This window comes from Staurois parvus, unplaced genomic scaffold (genome assembly GCF_062004578.1).
Source record: "Staurois parvus isolate SC_StPar_1 unplaced genomic scaffold, SC_StPar_1.0 ptg000719l, whole genome shotgun sequence".
NCBI lineage: Eukaryota > Metazoa > Chordata > Amphibia > Anura > Ranidae > Staurois > Staurois parvus.
Genome location: NW_028318515.1, coordinates 7767675 through 7782835, shown reverse-complemented (window position 1 = coordinate 7782835; position 15161 = coordinate 7767675). Strand labels below are relative to the sequence as shown.

General features: G+C 42.2%; 1 protein-coding gene across 3 annotated transcripts in view; it reads right to left on the bottom strand.

Annotated features, from left to right (window-relative positions):
- The window catches only part of GLT1D1 (glycosyltransferase 1 domain containing 1), a 190066-nt gene that overhangs the window by 157580 nt on the left and 17325 nt on the right, over positions 1-15161 (bottom strand). For all 3 annotated transcript variants that reach the window (XM_089653721.1, XM_089653722.1, XM_089653720.1), the window contains 2 exons: positions 9849-9954; positions 2303-2354 (listed from right to left, as the gene is read on the bottom strand). In XM_089653721.1, coding sequence (XP_089509847.1) covers positions 2303-2354; positions 9849-9874 — 78 coding nt within the window. In that variant the 5' untranslated portion in view covers positions 9875-9954. The remainder of the gene's footprint in view (positions 1-2302; positions 2355-9848; positions 9955-15161) is intronic.

Below are 15161 nucleotides of genomic sequence, written 5' to 3'. Positions count from 1 at the left end.
CTGGGACAACTTGGCTCGTGTGCCAACAGAGAGGGCTCTGTGTGCCCGCTGCGGCACGCGTGCCATAGGTTCGCCACCACTGCCCTAGGATAATTATTAAACCTCAAAGGAAGGAAGAAGTAATGTTCAGACTGTTAGAAACTGTGATGTAGATGTCTGAAAAAATTAAACTACTACTTTATTGCTACCACGTAAAAATATGTAAAGTATTTAGGCATGCCTAGGTGTTAATTTCATTAGCCAGAATAAATAATTTTTTCTGACCACTGAAACTAATTAATGCCAAAGCGCTAGACATGTAGAGTGTTAATGCATGTATACACACGTTTAGAAGCTTCAAGTGTTTTTGGCAGTAGTTTTTTTTTTTGCTGCCTCTAAACACCTCTAAAAGTTTATGTGTGCATGGACGCATAGACTAACATGCAGGGGAGTTTAGAGGCAGGAAAACAAAAAATGCCAGATGCCCCTAGAAGCTAAAACCATTCAGTGTGCATGGGCCTTACAGTACATCTGTATGTTTACTGACACCATTTCACCAAGGGTCTATTTCTGGGTGCTGTTTTGCTTTAGCTCGGTTTTGTTTTTGGACTTGGATACAGTAAGAAGAGATAAATCCCCTGTGATACACAACATTAAGCTGGAAAGATTTTTCTTGTTATTCACAGTAATGAACTCTTGTTCCTCTGAAGAAGTTGACAGACAAAACATGTTAGGGACTGACCATACGGCAAATGGATGTCAGGGCCCCCCGGAAATGAGGCAACGGAAATTAGGGAGGAATGGACCAGGTGAGATGCCGATTACTTGGCTGAGGAGCGGGGTTATACCGGACAGTCCATATATTTGGATTTGATGGGCATTGATATTTGGATGTTTGTGAGTAGATTTTTTACTGGAGTGAATAAATCTACTGGTCATATAGTTTTACATGATTAGCGGCTTTCATTTTTTTGTTATGTTGCCTGAGTGACTCCTAAAAAGAGAAGTGAAGTGCATATAAGTGATCCGTTACAAGAGGTGGAATCCATTAGAGATGGGCTAGATATTCGAGTCGAACATCAGCCGTTTCATGTGCTTGGCGAACACATGAACAGTAAGGGACGATGGGAGGGCTATTCGCCCACTGTACCCCACAATGCACTGTGCCCTGACAGTGCATTCTGACGTCACAAGGGGACAGTTGTGGCCCTGCCCCTGGTGATGTCATCACAGTATTTAACAACTGTCACCCCGGCGCAGCTGTCAGACAGCGGGAGCCAGCAACGAATGGAGAGTTTTTTGTTTGTTATTTTTTGGGTCGGTGGTGGCACCGGGCATCATGATTGACGTTGGATCTACTTCGGGGGAAATTTTTTAATTGTTGTTTTTATTAAATTACTTATCAAAGACTGTCTCCTGTCATTTTCCCACTACATTTTTTTTTTCTGTAAAAGGGTAGCAGTACCATGTACCCCATACTCATTGACATAGGGTGGCCCCCTTGCTAAAGGGGGCTTCCAGATTACAATAAGCCTCCTGCTCGCAGACCTCCACAACCACCGGCCATGGTTGTTGGGAAGAGGCCCTTGTCCCCATCAACATGGGGACAAGGTGCTGTGGGGGGGAGCCAACCCCCCCCCCCCCATGTTGAAGGCATGTGGCCTGGTTTGGTTCAAGAGGGCACTTGCTTGTCCCTTCTCTTTCCTGACCTGCCGGGCTGCATGCTCGGATATGGGTCTGGTATGAACACATAAGATAAAACTATTTAGCTTCTAGGAGCAGAAAAAAAATGCTGATAACAGCTTCTAGGCGCTTAAAAAATTGCTAGCGTACATGGAGCATAAGGTAATCCATGCACGCTATTTTAGGCTATTAAGCTTCCGAGTTTAGGAGCAGAAAAAAATTGTTTCTATAGAGTTTTTGGGAATGCCTTTCCAGCAGAAAAAATGCTGAACACACCTAAACGCTACTAAAACACCCCTAACAGCTTTTTTCTACATGTACTGTAAAAACGCTAATAAAATGCTAACGCTTCTAAACGCTACTAAAACACTATTAAAAACGCTATTACCAGCTTTTTTTAAGCTTAAAAAAACACTAGGGTGCATGGAACCTAAATGTGAATGCAGAGCTGCAATTCCCAAGAAAACGTCCAGCAATTCTGAGTAGTTTCCAGCCTCACAGTTTCTCCTCACTGTAGGCAGGGAGGGGCATGCTTGTGTGTGCACAAGACATCAACCTGATGGTCCAAACCAGTTCTCTATAGGTGCCTATAAGTTTTCACAAAAAAATAAAAAAGAAAAAAATAGATGCTATGCCATACCCAATGTTTTGCTGCAATTTCTTTCATTTCGTTAGTAAATGCTACAGCGAATCTGGAGATGGGAAAAAAGCAATAAAATGATTAAATGGTACAGCAAAACTCAAGTCACTCTGCTAAAACAGGGTATTTTTTTTAAACATTAGTCATATGAAAAAAAAACTGTTAATGATACAGACAACATATATATGTAGATTCCATACACATCTACTAAAAGGAAATTGGTCAGACCTAAGAGAAGACTAAATAACATATTTTAACAGTGTGAACCCAGCATAAAGATTCTACCAGGTATGCTTAGTTATATTTAGCATAGCAGAATATTATGCCTGTACCTTGCAGGGGGATCTTTTTTTTTTTTTTTTTAACTTTAATAAAACTTTAAGCAATTAGCAGCTATTTAAAAGTCATTATTCATATATAAACATCAAAAGCAGTTCTGAAGAGATGAATGTAAAAGTAAATTGTATGTGCTGAAAACTTGTGTCAGAAGTCTAATGCTATTTTCCATTTATCAATACGCTTTCAGGTTTGCATCAATTTAATGTTCTGCCAGTTTCATATGTTTATGCTGCTTCTTAAAAGCCATGCCAGACTAAGCTGCCTCATATATTCACTTCTACTTGTATTTCATTTATTTCTAGCCTACTGCTAGTACTCTGATCCTGAAGTCTATAAACATACTTTATGAAGGTCCCAACACATTTACTTCCTTGAATTCTGTGACATGTTAATGACAAGCAAAATTATGCAGCTTTCTGACCCAGCAAGGGAGCGATTCTATTAGAAGTGTTTTTTCTTCCCACGTCTATGCGTAATCTGACATGGTACTAAAGAAAATCTGTGCTGAGAAAAATTGTGCTGTTCTGAAAACTCATGTTGCCTGGCTGTCATGTTGATTCTCTGACTTTGAGTAACCACCTAACAACATTTATGCAGCAGGTGAAGCTAAAACTTGTGATCTGTAAATATATTCAAAGGCAGAAACTGTTTATTGCAGTCTGTAAATCAAGCAGACAAGCAGATGACCAATATTTTCAACCACTTCAATAACGGACACTTTCACCCCCTTCCTGCCCAGACCAATTTTCAGCTTTCAGTGCTGTCACACTTTGAATGACAATTACTCAGTCATGCAACACTGTACCCAAATTACATTTTTATAATTTGTTTTAGATATATAAAGCTTTCTTTTGGTAGTATTTAATCACCACTGGGGTTTTTATTTTATTACTAAATAAACAAAAAAACACCATAACATTTTGTTTGTTATAAAATTGTGCAAATAAGTAATTTTTCTTCTTCACTGATAGGCACTAATGAGGCTGCACTGATGGTCACTGATAAGCTGCGCTGATGATCAAAGCACTGTGTAGAACTGTAAAATACTGTACTCAATGTTCCCCTCACACATCCGGCTCTCCTTCCCTCACACACGGACTCTGTGCGAAAGAAGGAGCCATGAACAGGCAAAGACCTGTTGAGTTTACATCTGTGATCGCTTGTTACTGGACACAGCGATCACATGGTAAAGGGCAACTGTGATTGTCCCTTTACCCCAATCTCTGAAGTGTCCAAGGCACACAGCGATTACAGAGATTTCTCGATGTGTGCTCCAGGGGGCACGCGGGCAGCACACACATTGGAGGACATCCCTGGAAAACTAAGGTCTTATTTTGAACATATCATGGATGGGAAGTGGTTAAAAGAGGTATTGAATGATGGCCAACATATTACTCTCATCTTAGGATTCCTTTAGGCCGGGGCAGGCAAACTTAAAGAGGTGGAGATCTACCAGAACAACATTAGAGAAGTCAAATATTACCGGGCACAGTGTCACCTTTAATTGCCGTACTACCGTGTCGCAATAGCATGCATTGCACAGTAATCATGGGTTTAAATCAGGTAGTGAGGAGGCCACATATCGCCTCCTCATAACCTGTCAAACACACTTGGATCGCTTTTCAGAGGAGCAGCATTGCCTGCTACACTTGTGAATGAGCCCTAAGCTGCATTTGGCAGCAGCACCCTTAGGGCTTGTTCAAACACAAAGTTGGGGGGGTGATAAAACCCCACAGTGTAGCTCCCCCAATTCCTCAGCCCCTTTAGCTGCTGAAGCAGCAGCCAAAGGTATACACATGCTGCAGCAGGAATTAAACCTCCTGTTGCTTTTGGTGGGTGCTTACGCGTGCCAATAGTAACCCATTCAAGTAAATGGGGCCACTCTGCAAACGCCCCACAACTGCATGCCTCTGCGGGGTCTAAGGGGTTAAAGCAGGTGGTGAGAGAGCAACACCCACACTGCCTTGCTCTACTGCACAAGGCTGCAGGTCAGTTGCAGAGTGGCCTCATTCACTTGAATGGGTCATGCTTGGCAGGTGCTACACCCACCGACCATGACAAGGCAGACCAACTCCTACTGCAGCTGCAACATGTGTCCTCCCCTAGCCACTGCATCTAAAGGGGGTGCAGTTGGGGCAGGGGTGGTAAAAACATTTCTTAACAATGAGTTTTTACCAACCCCCCCAAACTGCAAATGTAAATGAACCCTTATTGTTCTGAACCCCCTATAAGGATGCATTCACACTGATGTACTGTGGTTTACCTGCACTGCGGGTGCAGCACAGTCCATCTGCGACTTTTCTGGGTTAGCTGCACTTTGCCATTGACTTTTATTATATTCTGCATTCAAAAGTTTTGGTGTGCTTTCAGAAAGTGCAGGATATAAAATCAGTCTATGGCTAAACCCAGCAAACCCACAGGAAAGCTGCAGGTACACTGCACTGCACCCTCAGTGTGGGTAAATCGCAGCACATCAGTGTGAAAGCAGCCCTATTCTATTATACCAAGTGAATTGCTTCACACTGACCTTAAGATCTCTTAAACCACTAGCCGGGATAAAGTGGGAGGTGGGGTGCAGTTGGTATCACTCCGTATTGGGACAGGATCCAGCACTACAGAGGAGGCATCGGTTTATGTGGCTCCTGCTCCCTACTACAGCTCCAACTTTACAAGTAGTCCCTCTGCATTGCACTCTGTTTGATGCTCTGCAATGGTGGGTCAGCAAGCCCAGACTGTGAACTAAGATTCACCTGGCTGCAATCAACTGGTAGTTTGTGATCTATTGGTTGCTGACCCCTGCTTTATGCCCTTTATTGGATCTTCTTTCATTAAGACTGTACATGACAAATTGCAGTAAGAATCCATGTACGGCTGGTGAGAGTGTCCCATTTTAAAGATCAGACAGAATCACAAGTGAACACAACCATTCCTGCAGACAGATGCAGCTCGAGTGATCACACATTTACTAGACAGAAGAAATAAAATACAAAAATAAAGTAAATCAATTCTATTTTGCTATATTTTATCACCGAAAAAGGTACCCAAATGACACTCTGACACCTCTACATCAAAAAACACAGTAAATCTTTAGATTTCTAGATATGACTTAAACAGAAAAAATATTTTAAAATATTACTACTCTGTCATCTCACAATAAGAGAGGGATGTCCCCTCTAGAACTAAATCACTTTCAGTTCCTCACCCATGCCTGCTATTTATATGAGCAGCCCAAGGCTTTCAGTTTCACCTTACAGTTCTAGAGTTAAAGTGGAAATTCAATCAAACACTATCTACAGTATACTTAAAATCTACTCCCATCCCATCCCAAGCCTATTCTATCTACTCTGCGAAGCAATGGTCTCCAAACTGCGGCCCTTTGCTTGCTTTTATCCAGGTCTTTGGCACTATTTCATTCACTGACACCAACGATGGGGCACAATTCCTACCAGTGACACCAACGATGGGGCAGTTCCTCTCAAGGATATTAACAATGGGGACCAATGATGGGGCAAAATTCCTCCCAATGACAAACAATGGAGCATAATTGCTCTCACTAACACCAATGCTGGGACATTTTCTATGCTGGCCACCCTAAAGTCTGAAGGACAGTAAATTGGCCCTTTGTTTAGAAAGTTTGAGATCCCTGCTGTGAAGGAAGGAGGAAAGATCTGTATACTTACCAATACTGAGAGTGCTCCGGTCCGGTCACACAATCTGGTCCCAGCACCGGCTTCAGTGAAGAAAAGAGATGGCCAACAATGGCTGTACAGCCTGGGCGATGACTTCATAATTAGGCTTACTATGGGGCAGCCGTTGTTGGTTGTCCCTCTTCTACACTGAAGCCAGCGCTGGAACCCGATCATGTGACCGGACCTCCCTCAGAATAGGTACGTATACAGATCTTTTCTTTCACAGAGTAGATAGAATAGGCTTAGAATGGGGGTGGGAGTAGATTTAAGTATAGTTAGTGTTTGACTGAACTTCCACTTTCTCTCCAGAGAACTTACCCCCCTTCCTGACCAGGCCATTTTTTGCGATACGGTGCTGCGTTATTTTAACTGACAGTTGCGTGGTCATGCAATGCTACACCCAAATTAAATTTATGTCCTTTTTTCCCACAAATGGAGTTTTCTTTCAGTGGTATTTGATCGCCTCTGCGGTTTTTAATTTTTTTGCGCTATAAACAAAAAAAAACACCGACAATTTTGAAAAAAAAAACCACAGTAATTTTTACTTTTTTCTATAAAACATATCCAGTAAAAAATGTTTTTAAATAAATAAATAAATGTAGGCCAAAATGTATTCTGCTACGTCTTTGCTAAAAAAAATCCCAATACATGTAAATTAATTGGTTTACGTGAAAGTTATAGCGTCTACAAATGGCGATATCTATACTGGAATATTTTTGACATTTTTTTATACTAGTAAAAATCAGGGACTTATAGCGGGACTGCGGCAGGCATTCTGACACTGGAGGGGGAACTGAGTAACTGCCACTGACATCCCCAGTGACACTAATACAGTGATCAGTGGTTAATAAAAAGCACTGACATTGTACTGACACTGGGCAGGAAGGGGTTAACATCTATGGGAATCAAAAGGTTAACTGTGTGCTGTTTGTGTTTCACATTATGTGCTGTGTGCTGTTTTACTATGTAAGCATGCTGGTTTGTATTGCTCTGCTATGCAGAGCAATACAAAGAAGCATGCTGGTTCGGATAGGGAGAGATCTGTATTGTTTACACACCTACCTCTCTGCTGTCAGGGTGCCAGCGGTAAATCTCCGGCTGGGACCCGGCGATCGACAGTTGTAGCTGCCAACGGTAGTGCAGGTATGGCAGCGCGCCCCTACCCAGAAATGCAAAATCACGTATATATACATGTGATTTTGCGCAGCCCTGCTGCCCTGTAGCAGTAGTTCGGCTATAGGCGGTTGGGAAGCAGTTAAAGCATAAATGCTCTATAACAAACAAAAAGTACTTTATATAGGAACCTGTGAATTTGTTTTCTCCTTGGTAAATAGGCCTCTTGAAAAGTGTTTTTAGCTTTTTTTTTACTATATTTGCACTCTTTATACTTGCTTCTAGGCATAGCATGCCAAACATTGCTGAGGCAGCCAATCAAATCATCAGGAGAATCAGAAAAAACTGAATTAAAAGAAGGCATATGCAGACATCTAACAGTTTCCAGGGACAAACAAAAAAAACTCAAAAACTGTCCTTGGTTCTGAATGAGTCTATTAAGATTAGAAACTGACATACAGTCCCTCCCACTTCTAGTGCGCACGCTGTCACTGAAAGCAGAAGCATTCACATTCTTTTCAAATGACAAAAAGTAAAAAAAAGCAGAAGTTATTGTACAGGATGTCCCTAAAGTCTGGACACATAGACAAAATGCATATTGAGAAAAAAACATATAGTTAGTGAGATTTCCTATGTAATAAAATGAATAAGAGGAAGCTGTCGATGTTCTCACGGCAAGCAGACATTTTACATACAGTAAGACATACATAAAAACTGTGGCTGCATGCATACAGTGTATTAAAGATGAACAGTCAGATATTTAAAAAAAAAACACAACTGAATACATTTATTTATCAAAATAATTAAATGTATTTTAAATGGAACTGCTACCTGTAAATACCGACATCTGGCATAAAGCGGTATTAAACCTAACAACAAAACTGTAGTATATTGCAGTTTATCAACCATTACATGTGGTGGCTGCATTAGTTTTCCTTAGTTTGCCCACACTCTGGATGAATGACCACAGAGGGACCTCTGAACTGCAGCACTGTCAGTCTGGGGGGGAGGGGTGTGTTATATATACTGGCATATTTAGATACACTAACAAATTGAAGCCAAACTCCAGCTTACACTGCAGTTACACAAGCAGTTACAGTACCAATTTTTTTTTCCTTTTGGGACAAAGGTTTTTACATGAATAAACAAAAGCTGATCATTACAAGCACCCTGTCAGGTGTTTTAATACTCTTAACTGATACATCTACAGGAGAGCTTGTTTTGTTGAAAAACAGACTTAATGGGAGGACCTACTGGAAATAAAGGAAAGAAAGACCAAGCCTTGGTATGCTGCACTATAATAAATGTTCACTTTTGGGTTTAATACTGCTTTAATTCAGTCTTATGTAATCACCATATCAATAGAACTCTCTAAGACAGAAAGGGCAGTACTTGCAGCCAGTTAGGTGTTCTGCATTCACATGTCCTGACAAAAAATGATGCTGACAAAAGGGGAGAAGAGAGAAAAGACCTTTTCAGTCTTTTGCTACTCCTGCACTGTCCAATTACAAGGTAAGGAGTGAGGAGGTTACTTAGCTGTGTAGCTTAAAGTGTTACTAAACCCACAACAGTAAAAGCAGTCTGTATATGCAGTAAAGCATGCTTGTTTTACTCGTTGCGGAACCTAAGGGGTTAATCCCCTGCACTGTGTAAAATGATTGATCCTGACTTCTCTGATCCTCCCCTTTTTCCAGTGTCCCCGTCTTATCTCTTGATAAGACATATCATGTGGAGACACTCTGCACATGCTCAGTTTGGTGTGTATTGCTAGAGAGGTTTTTTATTTTCTTGGGAGATTGCATGTGATCAGCACAGCGCCAATCAACACTGCCCAAACAGAAGTCAGGGGATCTGCATCCTCCTAGAACAGAAAGAAAACTCCTCCTACAAGCTTTAACATGTGCTCTGCTGGACACTGATAGAAGTCACGAGACTGCTCTAACTGTTGATGAGAAAAGTATTTAGCAGCTTATATTTACTAAAATAATTGCACTTCCATGTTGTGTGTACTGTGGGAGACCAGATATAGTGAATGCAGGGTCCCGGGTTTAGTAACACTTTAACTGCAGCAGAGAAAAGTCAGGTGTCCACACTGGCTGTGCTGTATTGTAAATCTCAGAATTGGATTCACAGAAACAAATCCTTTAGTAGGTAAAACAATTTTACACATTTGCCTAGAGTGCAGCTTTAAGTTCTATTAAAAGAATAATCAAAGTAAAATCAATGCATAAACAAGTGACTAGGTGAACAATGTCGCCACTAGCAGTGAACTTGACATTTCACAAAGAATGGGAAATTAATCTGTCACAGCTTATTCTTGGCGAGTAAAGTTTGAAAGGCATGTTCTGCTTGATCATCATGCATAGCCATTTGGCTGAGTCAACAATACAAAACACTTCAATTACCTGGCATCTTCAAGGACAGCTCCCATAACCCTGTATTTCTCTTCATTTTTCACATCTTCATTGATGTCTGTCCCACCAAATACTGCCCCAAAAGGGATTCCATTTCCTTCAACACAACAATAAAACATTTTATTTGGTAATCTTAGCTGTATACACACACACACACATACACACACACACACACAAAAAAACCTTCCAGATTATTTTCTAATTTTATTTTTTAATTAGCAATTTTGTCTCCAAGTACCTGTAAAATTGACAATTTAGGATAGTAACCAAATGACCAGGAGAACTCTTGTCTTTGTTGGTCAGCGGGAGTATTAAAACAGCATCCACGCGTCACCCAATAGATTATTACCTCTTTAGAACTATGTTATATAGCAGGTATAATGGCTTCTTCAATAGTGAGGTCTGCTACTTCTGCTCATGCAGGTTGCAGTGGGGGTTATGAGGACAAACAGTGGGGATCTACTTTAGCTTGGGCACCAAGGATTCAGTTGGCCTCACAACCCAGCAGTGCAGAAAGTACTACTGTGATCCACAGCACTGCCAAGGCACATAGTGGGGAGAGTTAGGCTAAGTTCACACTAGCTTTGTCAGTGGGCGTTAGACAGGCGTTTGGGAACGTTTTTAACGCTCCTCAAATGCCTATGAAAATTCTACACATTGCTATTAAACATGTCCAGTAAAAAAATACGTGCAAATGAATTGGTTTACGTGAAAGTTATAAATAGTGGAATTTTTTTGTAATTTTTTATTTTTTTTACTAGTAATGACGGTGATCATCGACTTATAGCGGGACTGTGGTAGACATTCTGACACTGCTGGGGGACATCTCCAGTGACACCAATACAGTGATCAGTGCTAAAAAAAAAAAAAAAGCAATGCCACTGTACTAATGGCACTGGGCAGGAAGGGGGTGACATGAGGGGAAATCAAAGGGTTAACTGTGTGCAGGGAGTGTTTTACTAGGGGGCTGTCAGTGTGCTTCACTGTAATCACACTGCTCTGGATGGCTGTGCCATGCACAGCCATCCAGGGCAGTGTGCCTGAGCTGACAGGGAGGAGAACTATTGGCAAACAAAATAGTCCTCCTTCCTGTCGGAGATCTTCAGAAATCATCAGACGCTGGCAAGTAATTACCGACGAAGACCCGGTGATTGACAGCCGTGGCCGCAAATGGCGCGCCCCCTACCCAGAAAATGCGAAATCACGTATATATACGTGATTTTGCGCACCCGTGCTGCCCTGTAGCAGTATTTCTGCTATAGGGCGGACGGTAAGCAGTTAAAATAATAAACACATCATACTTACCTGCTCTGTGCAATGGTTTTGCACAGAACAGCCCTGCTTGCTTTGGATGTACTCGTGCGTGCTAATTCCTGAGCCAGCTGTGTCTCAATGGGACAGTTCCCCAACCCCTCCCATCGGCTGACTTCAGTACAACTAGCCTGAAGGATTTTTTTTTTTTCCGATCACTGCCATCGGCTATAGGGCTAGAAGTGATTATTGTATTCTGATGGCAATACAATAGCACTGAGGGAGGGATTCCAACAGTCTTGTTCATGGTGGAATCAAGCAATTTTCTTTCCATTAAACTGTAGTTTAATACTATGTCCACACCAACCCACCACACACTAAAATGATCAGTTTTAGAGTGCAGGCTGGTGCCATTCACTTTTTTTACAGAATGGCAGTGTTTACTTTTGGGTTTTTTTTTGGGGGGGGGGGGGGGAACTTGTATGCAGACAGATTGCATCCAGGGCCGTACATCTGTCCCCAACTGTAGGTAACTGCTGGATGTGCAGCTACTGCTCACAGCCCTGGACAGACCTCAGCTCCTTTCAGCCTGTAATTGACTTGTACAAGCTGAGCAGCTGTCACTGACCACAACACACGGGATACCCGATGCAGGTATTCGCAGTGTACATCCCACACCATAGCCGATTTAGGACGTGTGACTGAGCTCTTACTGCTATGGAAATTTAGACCATCTGTTAAACGATGACTTCTTAAGCACTAATCTCCATCTCTAACCACTCCATCTGGCTTCCTTTCCTACTGTCAAAAAGAAATGAATAGTCCGCACACTGATACCTTCACTGATATAAAATCAGCATAAATATAAAAAAAAAAGGATTCACAAAATATAATCTTGACTCTCCACTTCCCACGCAAATGTTTTTCACTCCATTAGGGCTTAAACATGGAGACAAGTAGCCAGGGGCGGACTGACAACTCATGGGGCCCCCAGGCAATACGGGATCATGGGGCCCCTGTGTCCTTGCCCAAACTCAAAAAAGCCTATGAAAAAGGTACCAGGGGCATCTCATGGGGCCCCCTACTGACCCCGGGCCCTCGGGCAGCGCCCGAGTTTCCAAATGGTCAGTCCGCCCCTGCAAGTAGCATAGCTGGGTGGAGATGTGCGCCTGGGTGTGCATCTGATGGGAGCTGGAGGTAGAGAAAAAGAAGTCTGGACCGGCAAAGCTACGATTTCCTACAGTATGTAAAAGCAAGGTGGTGGCACCAAGAGAAATAACTGGGTGTTACGGGACAGACTACAGCAAGGTTTTGTCACTTTTTGCTTGGGTAAGTTATTTATGAGTGGATTGTTTTATATTTTGCAGCAGATTCTGTAAACCTTGGCAAACAAAAGAGTTGATTTAGGTAGTCATGCAGAAAATAAATGTTAAAAGTTATTAGCACTGTCAAGAACATTAAAGGGAGACTGTTTATCAAATATGGAGACAAAACAAGATTACAGACATGAGAACAGGTTGTAAATCACAATTAAGAGAGCAGCAGTGTTATTAATATATTTTTGTGTTGGTTAGCTGTGTGTGCCCTTACCACTTTATACGATAAAGAATTTTAACCCATGCATGATATACAGTAATTAATGGAGCAGGCTTTTTTTTAACAAACAGAAATTTGAATAAATCTAATTCAGGCCTTCGTGCTCTTTATATTTTTTTTTTGTGATTGCTTGTTTAGGTTAATTTGTAATTTGCAGCTTTGCATACATTTTCTTCATAAAACTACTAGCAAAAGTGTGTCTATATTCCTAAACAAAATTCTAGTGGTACAAATGTAAAACACAATGTAGAGTTTCAGCACTCTGGGTAATAAAATGTATAGCACAGTTTACATAGTGCAGATGTATGTGGTTTCATAGTGCATCAATACAATGGAGAAATGTGCCATTACACTGTCATCTGTCAATTGTGCCATCTGTCAGTGCAGAACCTGGTGATGGTACATTGGTGGTCAACAGAGACCAGTGTAGTACAATGGGGTAGTGTGTGGGAGAAGAAGCAGTCAGTGGAGATATGCATGGGAAGCAGTGATCAGTGCAGAAATGCACAGCTGCAATAGTGATTAGTGCAGCGATGCACAGATGCAGTGGTGAGCAGTGTTGAAATTCACAGATGCAGTGGTGATCAGTGAAGAGAAGCATGGGTGAAATGGTGATCAGTATAGAAATGCACAGATGTAGTGGTGATAAGTGGAGTAATGCACAGATGTAGTGATCGGTGCAGAACAGATAGACTGAGTATAGCATTTTTGATTGCTCTCCACACCTCTTCAGAGGTTAAGGGCCTTTGTGTGGGCTGGCTGGAGGAGAGGGGAGCCCTTTTGACAGATGACCTCCTACTATTCTTAAATGATACTGGTCCCTGCCTCCAGGGTACACTACACCTCCTGAACTCCTACTCTACAGTCACGGGACTCAAAATTAACTGGATTAAGTCCTTATTACTTCCCATAGACCACGAGGCTTGTAATTTGGCCCCACCTGATCTATCGCTCCAATGGGTAAAGCAGTTCAAATATCTGGGGGTAGAGGTTTCCCATAAGGCCTCAGATTAACTCCTGCTTAACCTCACCCCAGTTTTCCAGAAAACCAAATGGAAATTAAAGGCATGGGAGTTGTTGGCATTGTCGCTTCTGGGTCAGTCAAATCTAATCAAATTGAAGATCCTTCCCAAGTTTACGCATCTTCTCCGCCATTCGCTCCCCCCCCCTTTGATTTCAAATGTCTTTTTTGTTCAACTAAATCATATTTTTTTATTCCTTTTTGTGGGGTTCTTGATCCTCGAGGTACAAATTGTCCATCTTAATGTGCCGTACTACCCAATGTGGTCTGGCATTTCCCGACAGCCACAAATGTTTTTGGCCACCCAGCTAGTCACTGCCGCTTGGTGGTTTTCCCCTGCCCTCACCATGACTTCCATCATGCTTGAAGTGGCAATGGTATCCCTCTCCAGCTCCTTTTATTCTGAGGCCCCAAATCCACTCACCCCTTCCACGCTCACTACCACCGGAGCCTGGAGAGTTGGCTTCGGGTGTGAAAACTTTCCGAAACAAGCAGTTTCACCTAATGCTCCACTTTGGTTGAACCCCTCCTTACCCCACCTCTATATGCTGCTGGAGCCAGGAGCATGGGCCAAATATAAAGTAAATCAACTTACCAAGTGTTAGAAGGCAAGTCTTCAAGACCACTAACGCACCTTTCTTTTGATCCTAATGTTCTCGCTTTCTACTTTTTTTGATATCTGCAACTCTCCCATGCCTTTTCCAGCTAATTTCCACAGGCCTTCTTTGTAGTAATGCAATCGGCCCTTGAACAGGTGCTCAGAACTGACTGTGCGAAAAAACCCACCTTTCACCTGTATGCTCATCTGCTTTTAATATCTCAACTTCCATTAGAGAACCTTAGGACTAAGTGGCAAAGGGTCATCCCACAATTAGATGATGACGACTGGGATGGCATCTGGGACTTTCCTTTCCATTTGGTTATGATGAAGCACAAGATCGTGTGAAAAGCGTTAACAAGTCCTGTATTCATGTCCTGGTGTTTTGTGTGTCCTATGGATCAATAAATACACACTATATTCATCTATCCTCCGGTGTGCGGCTGACCCTTTTTCCTGTTGACTTTCCTTTCCACACACTAGTCTCATACAATTTAAAATGGCACACAGGGCCTATCCCACTCCTTCCCAACCACATAAAATGAACAACTCTCTCTCCCCCGAGTGCTGGACATGTGGCCGGGAGACCTCTATCACATTATCTGGTCTTGCCCAATCATCACTGAGTTCTGGACTAGTGTGCTATCCATCATTAATACTGTGTCATTAACCCCTGTGCCCATGATCATGGAGGTCTGCCTATTGGGTCTGGTGGAGATTCTAATTCCCACGGTGGTGAGAAGAACATTGGTCTGTCTTCTCCTCTTTTATGCCAGGAAGGCTATTGTACTACACTGGAAAAAACAGGCTCCCCCCGTCCGTTCCCTTCTGAAAAAAA